This window comes from Watersipora subatra, chromosome 6, assembly GCF_963576615.1.
Source record: "Watersipora subatra chromosome 6, tzWatSuba1.1, whole genome shotgun sequence".
NCBI lineage: Eukaryota > Metazoa > Bryozoa > Gymnolaemata > Cheilostomatida > Watersiporidae > Watersipora > Watersipora subatra.
Genome location: NC_088713.1, coordinates 41,546,096 through 41,565,643, shown reverse-complemented (window position 1 = coordinate 41,565,643; position 19,548 = coordinate 41,546,096). Strand labels below are relative to the sequence as shown.

At 36.6% G+C, this 19,548-nt stretch overlaps 1 protein-coding gene across 2 annotated transcripts in view; it reads left to right on the top strand.

Annotated features, from left to right (window-relative positions):
* The window catches only part of LOC137398913 (rab GTPase-activating protein 1-like), a 95,908-nt gene that overhangs the window by 7,617 nt on the left and 68,743 nt on the right, over window positions 1-19,548 (top strand). For both annotated transcript variants that reach the window (XR_010979055.1, XM_068085076.1), the window contains exons 4-7: window positions 4,676-4,927; window positions 8,245-8,374; window positions 17,380-17,563; window positions 19,202-19,352. Coding sequence is in view for 1 of the 2 variants with exons in the window: in XM_068085076.1 (XP_067941177.1) it covers window positions 4,676-4,927; window positions 8,245-8,374; window positions 17,380-17,563; window positions 19,202-19,352 (717 nt within the window). In the remaining variant the exon portion in view is untranslated. The remainder of the gene's footprint in view (window positions 1-4,675; window positions 4,928-8,244; window positions 8,375-17,379; window positions 17,564-19,201; window positions 19,353-19,548) is intronic.

Sequence of the window (19,548 nt, the reverse complement as noted above, 5' to 3'; positions counted from 1 at the left end):
AAAACATTTCATAGCACTAGTTTATGACAAACACTTCTGGGTGCTGCCAATGTAGATGCTCACTACTTTACAGTTTCATTTTAGCTTGGTCTAATCATCAAGTCGTAATCTGACCATGTGACCCATACTTCCTGCCAAATAGCGTGAACAATTTTTGCAGAATTTTTTGACTATCACAGGAGACCAACAGGCTCGTCATGTTTATCCGAGGACGATATGCACTCCTTTGAGCTAAGGTTAAAAAATTAAACTAATTTTTAGGCTAGATTTCAAAGTGCTAGGGGCTCAAAGTGACAGCGTTACAATGATGATAAAATAGAGGTGTAAGCACAATAGGCATGGTTTTATTGAATGCGAGAAATATATTTGCAAAAATATTTTGACGAATGAAGTTGCATGAAAGTGTAAACAGAAGCACATTGTGTTCAACTACTATTTGAGCCGTTTCGGTGAGAGATTCCAAACCTACGACATTTTCGTGATGGCTGCGATTAACTCTTCATTTTTGAGCTTTTAAAAGCTTGTAATCACATTTCCACATATTTTGCACCTCCAACACAGCAGAGTGAAAAATGGTGAATCTTTTGATACCAAATAACAGTAATGTGAATTTTGTTGCAAGTCAACCTTTAGAATTTGATTCAGAAATCAATAAACATGGATAAATTATTCAAATAGTTTTTCTATAATAAAGGCCATATCCATCTGTCCGTTCGTCCTAAGAGTCATGCTGAGAGTATTAGGAAAAAAGATTGCACCATACAGGAATCAAACCCAGATTCCCAGCCAAGCGTGAAGCCATCTACACCACTCAACCACCTTGCTGCCTTGTAGAATAATTGTGCATACACTTATTACACGTCTCACGGCATGTGGAACTGCGAGCGTACACAAAATCATTTCAATGTGGAAAAACAAAATTCTCAAATAAAATATAAAACATTTAAAATTGCATGAGGAATGACTTGTTTTGCTTGTTTTACACAACAATTTGTTTCTCATGTTTGTTTATCATTGACAATCAATCAAAGCAAGTCAATCAAAATGTACTATGGATTTTCGGTTGGCTTGTATTTTTTTAATCCATTATTTACATTGTGTTGAGCAAAAAACTGATTTCATACTCGTTAATTCCTCGGTAGGTATCTTAAGATTGTTGCAAACCTGGTGATGAAAAATTACCTCTGATAATGACAACTTTCTATGCAGCTTCACGTTATCACAGCTACCCTCATCTTCAAGCACGATAACACAATCACATGCCATCCATTTTTTCTCTCAAGTTTGTGGATTTCTTACAAATATTTCCATGACAAATATTGTAATGGCCGCCACTTCAGTTTTTAAATTTGTCCCCCTTCCGTCTCACTTATGTTGTTATGGACTGTACATATTCTTTTGCTAAAGTGCATTATACTTTGGGTATCTTATTATGTGACTCTTAAATTCTGCCATTTCTGAGAATACACTTTATAAAATACACTCATAAAGTATAGAATACACTCGTATAAACGTACTTGTCTTTTGAAGTCGGGGAAAAAAGTTTCATTGTGCAGGATTCAAACTCCAAAAAACACAGCGTGGCAAAAACAGCCTCATTTCACTGCGCCAATCAACAGCCCATTGGCATTTCCGAATAATTTTACTTATAGTTGTAACACCTGATGATCTCTTACAGCACATTACACTGCGCTGGTGCTAGTAGCACATAACATCAGAATGACTGCGTTACACAGTTCTATTTCAAAAACTAAATGTGATAATATAAATTATTACGTTAAATTAAATTACGTTAAAAATTACAATTAAATTAATTCATTTTGTGTCATCCCCGAGTCGAATACTTCGTGTAGAGGTGGTCGTATGTTAAGGTTTGACTGTAATTGTATGGTTATAAGTATATGTGGCACATTGAAGGTTTTAGCAGTTGGTTCTGCGATGATATTATTAGCAGGTAGTTGTGCCTAGATTTAGGAAATGCTTGTTTGGTGATCATTTTGACATGTGGTTACGTCGTGATGGCTTTAGCAGGTGATTGCACTCCGCTACATAGTTGTGATAGCTTCCACGCATGGCTGTGTCACTGCTGTAGCAAGTGGTTTGTGGACTAGCCTTGAGTAGATTCACTTGTTGCTTGTCAATTTTCCTCTGTTGATGAGCTGAATCTTAACCCTTTCGCTGCCAACCCTGTACAAATTCGGGTATCTACCAAGTGCCAGCCATTTTACTGAAAATTGCCGATATTGCTTCGTGATATGTAAACAGTAGTTTTCCCAATTTCAATCTCTATCCAGAACATTTTTGTTACATATTTTAATTTGCCAACATTTTAACCGACATTGCTATGCAAAAATTCAATGGATCTATAAATTGTGCGATGATAAAGCTATTTGAAGCTACGATCGATGCGAAGCTAAAACGATCTTCCATAATTTTCCTTACTCTTACAAAATTATTACTTTCACCACTATCAGAGACAGTGTTGCTGCTTTAATTAGCTGTATAATTACGAAAATCTGAATCTGAATTGGCTATAATGTCATCAACATAACTAATTACCTGTTTTCTGACTTGCGCGCAGTAATTAATTAACTCACACAAAAACCATGTTCGTTTTTAAATTAGAAATTCTCAAACAAAAGTTTAAAATTGCTTCGTTATCTTAGGTTAGTTTTATAAACAAAACTTCGGACAACACTGTCAAGTTCATAGAAGTCTTAAAGATCGTGGGTTATGTTGTCAACGAATAATAAAATTAGGTAACTACGCATTTGCTGGGAAAGTCGCAATAATGCGTCTACGGCAGTCGTCCCACGAAAACGGATTCATGCGTCTACGGCAGTGAAAGTGTTAAACACTGCACAAAATCTACGCATAGTATGACAGCAAATGCATTATAACACTGTTAAAAAAATAACAAAAACTAAATTTATACAGTAGTTATATTCTTTACTATAATAAGGGCCGCGTTCATCTGTTCAAAGCCACTGGTGGATGTTGAAAAAAGATTGCATTGCATGAAACTCGTACTCAGACATTCAGCTTAGTGCCAAGAATGCCGCCATATGGCATTTTGGAGCAGCTCTGCAGATTTGTGAGTGTAGGTTTGGAGGTAGAGGTGGTCATGGGAATGCATGGCTTTGTTTACTTCATTTACGTTGAGCTAAATTAAGTCTAAAGCTGGGTTCCGATATCGATTGCGATAATCCGGCGGTAACTTGCGCAGCAAAACGTTTGCGACGTTAGGCTCGGCGGCATACGTTTACATATAAGCTGCATCGCTTAACATAATCGCGTGATCAAATAAAATGTTCGCTTGCCATGCAGTTTCTATAATGGTGACCTTCACCCATACAGTGCATTTCAGGAAGGTTTTGCCTGCGGCCTTTTGCGAAATTTGAACAGCGCTAAACTATTGCAATGCCGCCGGCAACTACCGGCGGAACCCGGCGTGTAGGTTCCCATTTCACCGGTGATAGCCTGCAGCGCTGTTGCCGGTGCTTTGCGACGCATATGGGAACCAGGCTTTAGCTAATGTAGGCTGTATATTTTCTATGCTTTAACTATTATATTCCAGTCGTGGTTCAGGGGTTAGGATGCTGGCTTACGATAAATAGGTCAGTGGTTAGGTCACATAAGGACCATTGGTGGTGTTAAGAAACGCGTCCAACCAAGCTTTTGTATCAAGTCGGGTCATTGGTGACTAAACCCGCTCCCTCCCGCGTAGATACATCGGGTGGCTAGCAACCCTGCAAGACTAAAAACAAAACCTTACAAATGGTGCTAGCTTACAAATGGCCAGCTAGTTAGAGATGGTGTTTCAATGAAGACACCTAATGGAAGGCGATGGCAAACCACTGTTGAAACCTTCCAAGAATAGTCATGGTTATAGAGAGTGGGGTAGAGCCATGATCATATACGTCCTCGCATGACATGGTACTTCAAGAGAAAGATAGAGATATTCCCAGCCTGTTCATTTTCATACGCAAAACTCTGTTTAGAGGGAATCCGAAAATTGTTTTTTCAAAACTTTTTTCAGCTGTACGTTCACTAGATTTTACATACCATATTGAAAAATTTGTACGGTAGGCACTCCTTCAATGTGAATAATCTGCTCCGAGTACGTTTACCTTATAGAGATTTTACGTTATGCAAACAGGGAAATCCGTGTAAATTGTCTAATCCGTTCAAAGATCATCCCTAGCTCATGCCTTTGGTTATCTTCAAGTAGTTAGAAAAAACTAAACCTAACATTTTAATTTAATGACTCTACAGGGATTGCTGTAACATTGGTTTGTATCGATAACCTTTTTCGATTTCTTTTTTACTTGGTTACTTCACGATTATGGCAATTTTAGTTGGGGGAAGCCTTATGAGGGTGCATCACTACGCTCTCACTGTATGGCAGCATAGTATGACCTCGTTTACATTTGGTGAACTTTGGGAGCTGTGAGTAGCAGCCCGCATTTTGAAGTTTTATAGCTTCATATCCTTGAATTTTTTTAATAAAATGGGGCAATATTAAAAAAAAAAAATGTTTCGTAACTTTCATAACATTAAAATTTCATGTGTAGAGGCTTTCATTTGTGAGCCTACAGGTGCCACAATAACTCGCTTTAACATATTTTGAGAAAAGCTTTGATTTTTTTTTATAATTGAAACTCGTGTGTTACAGATGAAGATGGGCGAGTTCTAAGCCAATCAGAATCAGAGGAGGAGATGGGGAACCAATCAGGAGATGCCAATGTTGCATCAGATGATTCATATTTAAAAGCAATCAGTCGGTCAGAACCAAATATAAACCAATCCGTTATTGGCCAATCAGCTACTGAGGCATCTATTGGACACGCCCATTCTATGACTAATGTCCAGCCTGTCGCCAAATCTGACCAAGAATTTACAGTCTTTGATGGAGTGACGTATTTAGGTAAGTGAAAATGTGCAACATTCAGTTCATTTTTACGATTTAAGTTTTTGGTTTTCATAGCAATCTTCGATTACTGATATAAAAAAACTAAAACATTTTTGTAAGGAGCTAAAGCTGTTTAATACGAGAATTAAAAAGTTTAAGATTTTAGCATTAAAAAGCTAAAAGGTCGTACGTCCACTTTATTCGCATGGATTCAATAGCAGTTGAAGATTTTGGCAGCTATTTGCAATATTCGCGACCATTTGCTGTATTTGATTATTCATATATGTTTTTATATATAATTTTTAAATTAATTATTTAAATTTTCAATTTTGGGTAATTTGAGTTTAAAACTTGTACTACATTCGTGTTTTTTCATGTAGGTTCAATTGAAGTCGGAACTTTAACATCTAGGTGCTATACCGGTATGATTTTGAGACTATTTGCTGTAATTTTTTATCCCGGTTTTTCATAACCATTTATTGGTTTCTATTATTAATTATCATAGTTATTATCTGTTATTATTGTTAGTCGTATCTGCTTGATATCATTCTAAATTAATTAAATTTTCAGTTTAATGTAATTTCAGTTAAAATTAAAAACTGAAGTACGGTTAACTATAACACCTGGACATTCACAAACTATCTAAAATCATTCAACAATGACATAGCAGCACTAGGTAGCCGGACATATCACATACTGACTTCTGGAAAGACGCATATGTGGTTGACCCCTGTTCCTACGGACTTCACTTCCCAAACATTCAATTGTGCGACAACACCAGGTTATGTACGATTGTCTGATGTGGCCTTGTCTGCCCAAACAATGACAACTAATGGGAGGCTCTGTTTTACTGTTGCACTGTAATCTTCTGTTGTTACTATTAATGCTATTAATATTATACTGTACCCTATTGCAGGTATAACCATATTTTACTCTCTCATGTATACTGTATATGCATATTGTACCATATTGTAGTCTAGGAGTATGTGTGAGACAATATACGCTGTCTAATGTACTGTACAGTACTCAATTTCAATGCCCAGACTCTTTTAATGCCTGGACTTGGCCCAGTCTTTACATGTTGAAACAAATGAAGGTTGTTCTATAATATACATGTAACTATGTCTATATTGTTTGTAACTCTTCCTCCCCAGAACAACACGTTGCTCTCTGATGAATTGAAAGGTGATTGGAATCTGGTTAGTAGCCTTCAGCGCTACTAGCTCTGTTTAGTTTGCGTAGGAGTTTGCCTCACTGAATAGCAATTAATTCAACCTAGTCACTTTTCACCTTATTATCATACGTAGCTGTTCGGTCAGTGGTTGGTTAGCCGTATGAGCTTGTTATGGTTGAAAGTACTCCCGGTGCGCATGGCTACTGGGGAGAACCTGGCACATTTGGTAACTCCAAAATTGAATTTACTGCCTAAGGTTGTGGATTCTGTCTATAAATAATTTGGAAGTAAAAGTCACTGTAAGGCTTATGTAATAACAATAATTGTAAATATGATAGTAGTTTTTAAATAAACTACTGTTATATTTATGTAGAATACAATAATGTTTTAAATAAATTAACACTGAAAAGATAATATTAAAAAAAAAGTGAAATAAAACTGTAAAATAAAACTTTAAAATTTGCCACTAACGGAATTTTTTGATATAGGAAAAAATTATGCTGAAATGAAAGTAATAAAACTGTAATAAGGTTACATACGTATAAGAAATTAAATATGTGAGAAGTGTAATTTTACTTTATTTATTTGACATGGGTGGAAAACTCCAGTTATGACGACATAGAGAATTAGTTGACACATTTAAACTGCTCAAACACATAATTTATGTTTTAAAAGATGTCAAAATGAAATTTGTTTGACGATTTGGAGAAAGTATGGATCGTCTCTTCCAAAGAAAGGCGAAAGGATGAGCAGATTTGTGCTACTTTTCAGCTGTTTACCCACATGCAGATTATGTCGAATCCATCTCATCTGCCCATTTAGAAAAAGTTACACGTGTGGACAACTTGAAATAATTTGCTCAATAAATACTGCAAGCTTTATCTTTTCCGATATCTTTACAAAAGCTTGTCCATAGTTACTAAATTTAGCTTTAGTGGCGAGTCTTTTATTCTGGATGTGTCTTTTGATGAGTTTGTCACCTACCCCCTCCACGGGTCTTAGTGTTGCAGCAACATTTTAAAGTTTCAATATCATGAATATATAGCGAGGAGCAGCAACAACTACTTTCAATTGTTCTAAGGTTCAATTGTTAATAACATAAAAATGTAGATGTCGCTATATTTTACTGAGGATTTGAGTTGGTGGATTTAATCATTGTAGGATAAAGCAACTCTTGTTTCAGTCATTTCCTAGGCATTCATCTTGTTACTTGTTGTTGACTGCATTTAAAAAAAAACTCTGTACAGTGCCCCCCCTTTCCCGTCATACGACATTAATTTGTTCCAGTGCTGTCATCGTAAGATGACAGCACTGTCATAATGTGCTAACGTCGTATAATGTCGTATTAATTCGTTCCAGTGCTGTCATCGTAAAGTGATAAAGTCGTATAGAGAGGTATGGCAAACCCATAGCAATTCTTTAATGCGAACACCCCTGGTAGAAATCATCAAACTTTTATATACGTTAGCGCATATTAAAAACTAGTAACAAAACGATATGTTAACCTTAGTAACAATAGTTACCTACAGTAACTTTAATGCATTTTGTGGGTATGATCTGCAATAAAATAAATTTTTATTGCAATAAAATCATTTTCTTACTGTTTCCTTCAACATTGTTAAACAATCTTAGGACCCATGGCTAATGGATTAGAGTTGTATACATAGTTATATAATTATATACGTATAATGAATTAAAGATTATAGTGAATATTATATTAAACGCTAAAATGCACAATCAATTTTCACTTTCACCTTTTACTAATTTCCGTTTCACTCACGTAATAGCAAGCATTTGAGAAGAACGATGAACTGAGAGAGAATCGTATCTCTTTCAGGCGTCGTGGGAGAGATTTTAGCGAATATCATTTTGGCATCTTCGTCATTCCAAGGTATTCAGTACACCGACCGCCAAATTTAAATTTCAAGAGACATTTTTGTTGATGTTGCGCGGCGACAAAAATGTCCTTACGATGGAATGAACTTACCTACTTGTGTTACACATCGTAAGGCGAAAAAACCTTAAAGGGGGATGTCGTAACCCTGATGCCCTTTAGATGTATTTTGTAAAAATTTTTAGCCAGCTCTTTAGTTACCTTCCTTTGTCTCATTTTTCTAAGGTTCCATATCTGTTGGGTTATGAAGTCTTGTATTTTTAGGGGCCGCAGCAGTAAATGCCCCCAGGAGTGAGGCAGAAATCATTAGGAACATGACTATACTCAATGACCACAACACTATGGCCATGCCTATCAAGCTCATGATCCCTAGTACAGTAGAGGGTGATGTCAGGTACGTCTGCTTGGCTCAGCCTTTTTCTGGTTGCACCTACTTGAAGCTGCGTAATTTCTGTTAAAACTAGTTTTTTCAGGTGGTTCCCAATGAACAAAGGGCTCGCTTCATAACAGCTTGTATATTATATATATGATATGTTTAAAATAGTCAAACTATGCTTCAAAAAGCTAAATAAAAAGAAATTTTTTTTCAAAATATATTAAAATCACCATGAATATATATTACGCTTATACGTTAGCATGCGTACCTTATTAATATTGTTTTAGGTATGTACGGTATGTTGTTGTATGTATCGGTTGTTGAGTTAATATCTGTTGTATTTGAAGCATTATAAAAATACTTATAGTACATTCCATTATTAAAAGTGGAAAAAGAGTTTCCGGAAAAGCACACATTAAGAATAGATGATAATATGTATAATCTACCGCAATTTACTTTGCAGTAGCTGAATATTTGTTTACATGCTCGTGTGTGCAAAAACTACATGAAAAAAAAGTTTAAAATGTAATTTATTTGGTAAGAATTTAGATCTAATACTAAAAAGTTAATAGTAAGTGGAGAAGGAGAAAAGGTCAAGAAGTAGAGCACAGTGTAAATAACCGATACATATGCGATGAGGCTCGAAGGGATTGGGGTTAGTTTAGTGACGGAATCGCTTAATGACGTGTCTTCAGAATGTAAGTCTACCATCAAGTGAGGATTAATCAACCTGTATTGTGTAAAATTAGGTGATAGGTGATTTTTTACTAAGTCACTGCTTATTCTTTTAACACTTTCAAGGCTACTTGCCTATTACATAACGCATGTCAGTCAGCTAGGCGCTTTGCTCAACTTTGCATTACCAACACAATCATCTTTTTTGCTTCTACTACTATGTTCTATATATCATTTGAAAGCCAAAAGCCTCCTCTTTCCATTGGTATCAAAAGTTAAACCTCCGATACAGAAGTCTAATGCACACAGTCTGTATAACTCAAGTCCCAATTGGCACATGAAACTAGTGCGTATTTTATATGCTAGCTTTATTATATACTTATTATATTACTACTAGCTACTCTATTCATCGTATTATTATATTATTTTATTTTCTCTATGTAATCTGTACAGGGATTTTGTTTGTTATGACGACTAAAATAAGGTTCTAACACATAAATGAAAGCTAAGAATACTTACCTTCATCACTGTCACTATCTGACTCGACTTCACTCCCACTATCATTTATAATTTCCTGAAAAACGTCCTCCATAGATCTACACGATGTTCTTCGAGCAGCGGTCATTTTGAAATAAAAACGGGCGTTACATTACTGGAATTTCCAGAGCGCAGTATGATTGTAAAATTGCGGTACTGAGAGGAAACAGCTACAGGACCGATACTAAAGACTTCTAGCTTATGATTGGGCCAATCACGATCTCTTAGGAAAGCTGTTTTGTAAGAAAACAATCATGTGACTCGATCGCGAGTTTATTTGTCGCTAGGCAACCACGATGAAACGGTTCGGACGAGTGTTCTCGTCGCTAGCCTTCTAAGTGTTAAAGGTTTTATTTTATGTCTACTGCTCTTAGAAACGGCAACGAATGTGGGCTGAGAATGAAGATTCCAAGCACCATTGGCCAGTTCTTTTGACGGAACGTCATATTTTAATTGCAAAAACTGATATAGTTATGAATATTTTTGCAAATTGTTATTGTAACTACTAATGTGCATTGAAATATGTAAAAGTTGCATGTACAAATTGACTACTGGTGAATACGCCGAAATACTGCTTACCCAAGTTGACCAGTTAGATAGATGTTAGCGTTATCATCACCGGTCCATGTCGTTTAGACTAAATTAGACCATGAGACTAAAACACAAAATTGTAAAGTAAATTATGTATTGAGGGAAAAAGCTATTCATTTGTTCCCGAGTTCAAACTTAGGTTTGAATTAGATTTGTACTAGCCATATGACCAGCGTTGCGCGGGTATTACAAACAGCTTATAGACAGCTGCAAGTAATGTAGTTGCCTGCCACTTGCCACTTATTCTGGCACAATGCCAATGGCTAATTTAAGTAAGCTAGTATCCCTATTGCTTAACTTACTAATAAGAGACGTGAGAGCAAGCTTTAATGATGATGTGTACCGCATAGCTCTATGCGTATTTTCACCAAATATTGACTCATATAGCCCGATAAATCCTTCAACCTCGCGTAGCTCAATTGGTTAGTTTATCGCCTTGGGAATGGGAGGTTCCGAGATCAAATCTTCTGTGATACAAATTCTTCATTCCAAGATTTTATATTATTGTTGAATTGCAGCGATACTTTTATTGTGTGTTGTAATACGTGTCTCGGACTATATAAACTGCGAAAGCTGCTAGAATCGTACTCGCTAATAATTTCTTTAGCCAATTAAAAGCGTTTCGTCGACGATTTCGGTAAGCATGCACAGCTCTGACAATTCCGTGAATTTCTGTCAAATAATTCTGTGTTTTTCATTGATTTCGTGATTTTGGTGAAAACCAGCGAAAAAATTGGCACGCGTGGCCGTACCTTTAGACGCCATGGAGTTTATTTGAAAAATTCGACCTCATCAAGTATATGGACTAACCGAAGAATATCGCAATTTTACTTTTTGGCAAGAGTAAAATCACAGAAGATCGACTCAATTTTGGCCAAGGATAGTTGCTGCTGATGAATATAGGATTTGTGTCAGTATTGTTGGTAAATTGTGATTCGTATGCACATCGTAAAGAAAGTATTTCCAGGATGGAGTAATGGTTTCTTGTTGCAATGAGCATTGCATTATTATATCAGCCGCTACGGGCTACTAATTTTTCTCAAAGGCAAAGTATCAACTGATCTTGGCTTGTATCTGTAATGAATTGCTGAGTGACAGCAGAGAGTAATTATTAAATACTTGGTTAGTTGTCATTTCTGCTGAGTCACTGAACATTTCCTCCTGTCATCATACTTTCATGAATCTCTCGAGTTGTTCTGTTCTCTCAGTTTTCTCTCTCCTCTCTCTCCTCTGTCTCTCTCTTCGAGGCGAAAGACCGAGTGATGCTGTTCTCAAACGCAGCCTCTCTCATACTAAATCCTGGTTCCCATATCGATTGCGAGACTCCGGCGGTAACATGCCCAGTAAAACGCTTGCGACGCTAGGCTCGGCGGCATCTGTTCACATATAAGCCGCATCGCTAAACATAATCGCGGAATCAGATAAAATGTTCGCTCGTCATGCCGTTTCTATAATGGTGACCTTCAAATGAACAGTGCATTTCGGGAAGGTTTTGCCTGCGGCCTTTTGCGAAATTTGAACAGCGCTAAACTATTGCAATGCCGCCGGCAACTACCGGCGGTTCTTGGCGGTACCCAGCGCGTAGGTTTCCATTTCACCGCTAAAAGCCTGCGGTGCTGTCGTCGGTGCTTTGCGACGTATATGGAAACCAGGCTTTAGCCATATAGCGGCCATTAACAACTGGCTTATATGCTTGTATCTCAAGGAAGAAACTTGCTCAGAAGTCATCTCGTATCTCGAGTTTCTCGCATATCGGGGCTCTCATATGTATGACTGTAGTTGTCTCTTCTTCCTCTCTCATTCCCCCCTCTTTTCCTTTGCTTCCTCTCCAAAACTACAGCTAGTTTCGGAAGGAGTGTAGGAAAAATTGCAAGAGGTACCCAACAGCAAATCTCATTCCTGTAGCAATTAAACATACATGTGATGTAAGTTTACCCATGTTTGCTTATCAAAAACAACCCAGACTTTTAGCATATTCTAGTTATAGCTGCTTGAATGCTTTCAAGCATCTATGCCATTTATTTCCTTCTGCTCAACCACTCAGCTTGTCAATCACACCTCAAAGGCATATCATGTTAATGGAGTCTTGTCCCCTATTTCTCGCATTGTGAACTCCGTATTCAGCTATTGTGGGGATGTATTCAGCTATTGTGGGGATTCGTATAACTCTATCAGTAAGCAGGTGCATTTGTAGAAATCTATTAATATATAATGCATATACACGTATTGTTGCCTTATAGCATACATTGATACAAGGTTAACATAGATGTTGTATTGTTATTATACATTAATAGATGTACAAGCACTTTAGGATATATATAATGCGGTGAATTCTGATATAGCTGGTTTTTGGTACTTAGGTGGTGGGTTACCATACATTGAAAGCTGTTAGTATAGCTGTGTTAATGCTTGTTAACACAGCTATACTGTGTGCTAATATCACTATGGCTGCTGTTAACATAACATATTCTTTGGAATTCACTTAGTGTCTGGCATTTGTATGAGGTTTGCGTATGGCATTCATATTCTACTCAAGCAACTTTTGCAATTGGAAAGGAATTTCTAGTTTTCACAACGCATATGATGCAATGATGGTATAACCCAGTCACAATGGGGCTCATTTGGCCTAAGGTCTTTGTAAATAGTTATTGTTTGTAGGCTATGTCAACCCTATGATAAATCATAGAGTTAACATAGCCTACATTGTAGGCATGTGTTCATTGAATGCTACAAATGTTTTTATTAGGCTCGTGTTCAAGGCAGCTTGTCATAAATATAGGAATTTGTATATCAATTGTCTGTCATCGCGATTGGTATGATAACTTCAAGTCTATGGGTAAGCCCTTGTTTCTACGACAACTTCCTATATATGTGTTTTCATTGTGCACCTGAGGTGGATTTAGAGTTGTGCCCACGCTAAGTTACCGTGCGATAAGTGTTTGAATGCACATTCGCATGTTGCGGATTAACCCGGGTGCTTTGTTAAAAAGATAAGGATTTCTACACCGGAGGTGCTAGTGACACACTTCTGTCCCGCTTAGCCACACACCTTCGAAATTGGAATGACTGAAGTGGAAAAATGTTTAAAATGGAATAGCTTGCGCGGCATTTTTTTGCGCATCATTTGCAAGTGCAGTTTCCATCTTTCGCAAGCACGAATTCTTTGGTAAAAGCTTGTGAGGAACGAAATTCGCTTGACTTTGTGGGTTTTTGCTGTATCCAACTTTTGGATGCCACTAACTTGCAGATTACCAATGTCATGGAAACAGTGGTTGTCTGTATAACTATTCAGTGGTAGATAATTTAGCTGTAAGGATATCAAAGAGCACCTTTAATTGTCTTAATGGAGGCTTTGTTTATGATTGTGTGTATTTCGAACTGGGGAGTATCTGGATTTGTATAAGATAAGTTAATGAGCTAGTGTACCTACTCTATTGTATGGTTAATGTGTAAGGCCCTTCTATGGTAACTGTTAACATACTTACATTGTTATTATCTACATGTATTAATAAATATAATAAAGAGTTAGATATGTGCCAGCGGTTACTTAGTATCTAGAATACAGTCACACCTCAGTTTAGAATGTCTCCGATTTGGAGACAGTCGTCAGTCACACCTCAGTACTTCAGCTGCTCATGTCTTTGATCTCGACAAAATCGGATTTGGACCAAAATTTCGGCTTTCGACCAAACTAAGGGATTTTTTGATGTTACAATTAGTAAAAATGGAAGGCAATAGATGTTTGTGTTGTTTTATTTCACATGACCTTTGATCTCTGACCTTAAATGACCTTTGCTGAAAACTACTCTTTCATTAGAGGACTTTTTAGGTCGTAACCTTAGCGTAGCCCTAGCCCTCGGTATTTAGTGTTTACGTTGAAGTTGGTAGAAATAAACATACAAAGTGTTTGTTATTTATCAATATTTTAGATAGGGTACTTCTACTAATTTAAAACACAGTCTGTAGCTACAGATTCTACAGATTCTCTGTATCTGCACCATGTATGACTGAGTAATACTGAGTAAATGAGGCCGAGGCACAAGTTGGTACAGATTCAGAAGTGCGGTGCTTTCCCCACTTTGACTGCTCATATATTTTAATGAGACCAATACTATACTATATTTATATAAATCTCAGTTTTTGTCTGTCTCAGGATTTGATCTTAAAACCTTCAGGTCTTCAGGCATGTGGTCTAAACCACAGAGCCAACTGGCTACAATGGACAATTGTTCATATAATATTTATCACACCTACCACTCTTTGTTGCTGATTGATTAAAATACTCACCCATCAGCTAGCACGCTTAAAGATCATTAACGAAGTTATAATAATAACTCTTATTATAGTAACAATTTAAACTAGCTTAACTAAGTACCGCTTGGCTAAGTACAGATCGCTTGGCTAAGTACAGATCGTAAGCCGATGTATCGGCTTGTCAATAGGGTTTCACTTTTGTTTCCGAAGCCCACACATTAGCTAGACCAATCAAATTTTGTCTCCAACAAAACAACCTTGTTGCCAATCACGGGCAACCAATAGAACATTTTTTGGCTGTGCAATTCCATTTCTAATTATTTTTCAAAACGGGAAAACCAGATCATTATCGTCATGGCAATAAGAAACACACTGCGTTCGTTCAATGCAAAGAAAGCGTCAGAATTTTCGCGAGAGTCAGATTCTCCTAACAATTTTATACTTATCTTGTAGAGAATTCTGTTCTGAATAAGATGCATTTTACAGTAAAACGATATCTGTATTGATTCTCGAGATATTGCTTAAATACTAGCGGTATATCAATTTTTCGAATTTGAATTTGAATTAATTTGGTCAGAATAGTATTAGCGCTGTAGTGAAAGAGTTAAGTTACTCATATTCATCTGGCAAAGAAACTTAGCTAATGAAAAATAAATTTTTTGTGCAAAACTCTTATTACCACGCAACGTCGGGCATACAGCTAGTTTTAAATATTACCTGATGTCCTATCACATTCCTCTTATAATCTATGGTGTGGAATATTAGAAATATGCTTTAATAAATTTATTTTCTAAAAAGTTTAAGGTTAAAAGTTTAAATCACTTATCTTAGTGCATTGGCACTCCAGTGCGCTGTGAGAGATCACCATGCGTAATAAGTATATACATAAATATTCTGTGAATTGTATAGGTGATCGAGTAGCATAGTGGTGCCTTATACTCTGAATATCGCGCTGCGATACCAGGTTTGATTTTAATCCAGGGCCATTTATTTCTCGTAACGCAATTACCGTTGCTTCAGATGGGCGGACACGGCTCTTATTATAGTAACGATAAATTGTAATGGGAAAAATAGATTCAAATTTCTAACAAATCGCTTTTTAAACATCCTTCGGGAACGGAGTTTCGTCGAAAACTGTGGATTGACTGTGCATTGATTAATTAATTGATAATTAAATGTGCTTTTTGATATTTTAACTGTGTGCTAAATGATCTACTGCTCAATAGTTATACAGACAGTCACTATGTTTCCATGACAGAACTATAACTTGTTATTATAGTTCTGTTAGTGTGTTAGCAGTTTGTTGTGTGTTAACAATATGCTGAATCTTATTAACTTAGACAAGTGCTATTAATATTATGTTAACATAGACCATTAACATAAGTTATCATCTATTGCGACAATCTTTATAGCATTATGTTAACTCTTCAACGCTTTAGAGAATATGCACCAATTCAAGCATCTATTTTTAGTTCCCTTGACAGTTTAGTCCGCCATGGAAGATCATCATGTGCAATAACTGTCTGCCTAATGTGGGAAGGCAGTTGACTTGAACAGGTGTTTACATGACGGTCTACCAAGCTGAAGGTTGCGAGTTCAGATCATGCATAATGCAACCTTTTTCCCAACCTCCTTTTGACAGCTCCATCTCTAAAAATCCTTTACCTTGTTCGTCTAGATGTGTCTATGCCACAGTAACCATGTCTCTCTCCATATTTTGTCCAACAGCTGATGTCTGTTTGACGTAGGCTTTATTAGTTCTTGATCTTATTCATTCTTAACCCTTTCGCTAAGGAAATGATGTAAACGTCGTTTATCGGTTCCGGACTTTGACCCAGCGAAAGGGTTAACCCCTATTACAAACTTGCGCATTTTCTGACCTTCTATTCCAAACTTGTCTTAAACTATACAACATTTCTGGTTGTACTCTTAAGTTGTACACCCTTGCAATCTAACTGATAAAGAAAGGTGTACACACTCCAGTTGTACGATCAGCAACAATTGATTTGATTGGTCCACTATGGTGCTAGTTTAGTGATTATTCCTGGCGGTTATGTTTTACTTTGGTAAGATATAACATGAAGGTGTTGCATGTGTACAAAGGAGATGCACAATTGAAATGTTACAACCTATATGGATATGAATTTTATTATTGCTGGTTAATGTTGTTCAAAGCAAAAATAGAAGTATTATGAGAATATTATTATTTAATTATAATATGAAAATACCATGAAACAAAAATAAAATAGAAATAAAAAATAGTAAAGTGAACCTATGCGTATGCCGGCAGTCTGGTGTCTCGTGAAAGATTGTCAGGTGTAATGGCTTTGTTTATAACTATTCTGCAAAGTGGTAAGGTGGCTGATTGGTGCAGTGGTTAATGTGTCGGTCTAATAAGGTGAATACCTGAGTTTGATTTTTGCCTGATACAGTTTTTTTCCTAACATCTAAGAGGCGACGGACAGCCATGACACTTATTTTAGTAGAGATTTAAAAAAAGCTTTTTTCGCATAAGACTGCTCTATAATGTGGATTGCCAAGGTACAAGGTGTAGAAAAATTTCTGAATAAATTGGAATGTAATGATTGGTCAGGCAGATTGAAGATACAACTTGAATATTGTAGACCGCAAATATCTAAAAACACATTTAGCTCCTCAGCATTAAGGGCCTTTAGACCATAACTGTCCATATCAGGTTGTATAGCCCTAAGCATAACTTTTGAGAGCGCTCTTATTTTTGTTTACCAGTCTTCAATACAAAGGGATACATACCAGCTTTGAGCAGCATATGACAAATTGACAATATACGATAGTGGTAAGACAGCAATAAGCTTTTTGCTTATATCCCTAGCTTTCTGAGCTGAACTAGATCATGAGTTGATGGTCTAGTTTTTCAAATAATACAGTTTATATGCCTTAGAAATCGTAAATGATTGTCTATTTGTATTCCGTTGTCATATTTATAGGCTTGTGGATCGAAATTCTGAGAGTGAAATCGGTTCATTCAAAATACCCAGAATTCTGTTCTGCACACGAGGAGCCATCGAGAGTGCTGAGAGGAACTGCTTTGCCTTCACGTCTAGTCATGGAGACAATGCAGAGAGCACTATGTTTCAGTGCCATGTCTTCAGATGTGATCTCTCAGATGCGGTAGGGTTTGTTATGGCGCCTTCTGTATTCTCATTGTCCCACTTTACTAGTTATGATCTACAGTGCCAGACAATATACCGTAAAACCTCTATTTGAATGCCACCTCTATTTGAACGTCACCTGTATTTGAACGCCACCTCTATTTGAATGCTTTCTCTATTTGACCACCACTACGAGAGAAGGATTGAAACATAGATGGAGCGGTATGGCATTCAATTAGAGGTGTTACAGTAGTTGGGATGCAATCCTTTGTTTTTTTATGTCATCAATTTGTCTGCACATGCGCTTGGTCGCGGAAATGCCGCGATATTTCTAGACAAACAATCGACATAACTTGATCGTGGTTAAAACTCTCAGAGAAAAATATTTGCGAAATGATGCCTCTAGTTGCTATTATTGCTATAGTTAATATCAGTCACTCCGTTCATATTGCAGCATTTCACGTCTATATTCTGTCGGCCTCCGCGACTATAGACATCATAATCACATTTTCGCTTGATTTGAATGTTTTAACCACAATTAAGTTGGGTCAATTTTAATTTTGAAACATTCTGGCAGTCAAGATACCCTCAAACATCAAAAACAATTGCAAATAATAAAAATACATTTTCTGATGAAATTTACTAAAATTTTGTTAATGTTCATCTTTACCAGCTATTGGAAAGTTTTTTTGGTAAAAAAAATTCTATGCTTCGGCAATCTAAGTAAACATGGACAAAAATACTGTAAGTTCCTAACATAAATTACACTATAGAAAAAATTAATTTAAAATTTAATTGTTCAAAAAATTATTGGAAATGTTTCATCAATAGTCTCAATATATACTTATGCCTGTTGTATATTTGTTATAACTGAGAACATTGTCGACATACAAATAGTTGTTTATGTGAAGCCATGTGGTCCTCATTCAAAAAGCAATCTTGGACGCAACTAGCATGCAAAGGAAGGGCCTAAAATTTAATCGAAATCGTTTTACTCACATATGGGTTGGCTTTATCTGTATCAACATAGACCAACATGTTTGTTTTAAAATGTCCCATCGACAACGTGCTGCTGAAGTGTCACAATGTCACTACTTGAAAGAAACAAAACACAAAAGAAGCATTTTCTTTGTGTGTAGCCGATCTGTTCTAGATACTAGACTTGTGCATGTCATGCATGTCCTTAACTAGTGTCTGTTGCGTATGTATATGATGTGTACATACACAACTAGGCCAATAAATGTACCTACTTGCTTAGTGCTTTTCATATAAGAACTTACCTAGTGTAAGTCATAATATGTACTTATCTAGTTTAAGTCATGTATGTACTTACCTAGCGTAAGTCATAGTGCGTACTTTCCTAGTGTAAGTCATGTATGTACTTACCTAGGTCATGTCATAATATGTACTTATCTGGTGCAAGTCATGTATGTACTTACTGTAAGTCATAATGTGTACTTACCTAGTGTAAGTTATAATAGGTACTTACCTAGTGTAAGTCATGTGTGTACTTACCTAGTGTAAGTTATAATATGTACTTACCTAGTGTAAGTCATGCATGTACTCTGTTAGGGCATGTCATATAAGAACTTACCTACTGTAATTTATGAAGGCACTTACTATGCACATACATACACATTCTATGGTATGTCAACAGGTTGGCAAGATTCTGTTCTGCTTCAAGCAGCTATTCAGCAAGTTCACCAGGAAACTCTCTAACTCTGTACTGACCTCTAGTACAGACAAGTATATTGATAATCTCTTCACGTTTGAAGTCACGCTAGAGATAAAGGAAGAGGATAGCAAAGGTAACTGTTGGCGTTTAAATTTTTGAGCACTCGTACGTTTGTATCTGTTTATAGCTTCCACCATATCGAATGATAAGGAGGGTACCTATTTTTGTTTTGCATCTCTTGTGTAAAGCTGGGGTTACAAGACAATTGGAACGTTGGCTACGAGGTGCAGTAATCAAAGTTTGAAATCTGAAAACTGAACAGGAAAGGT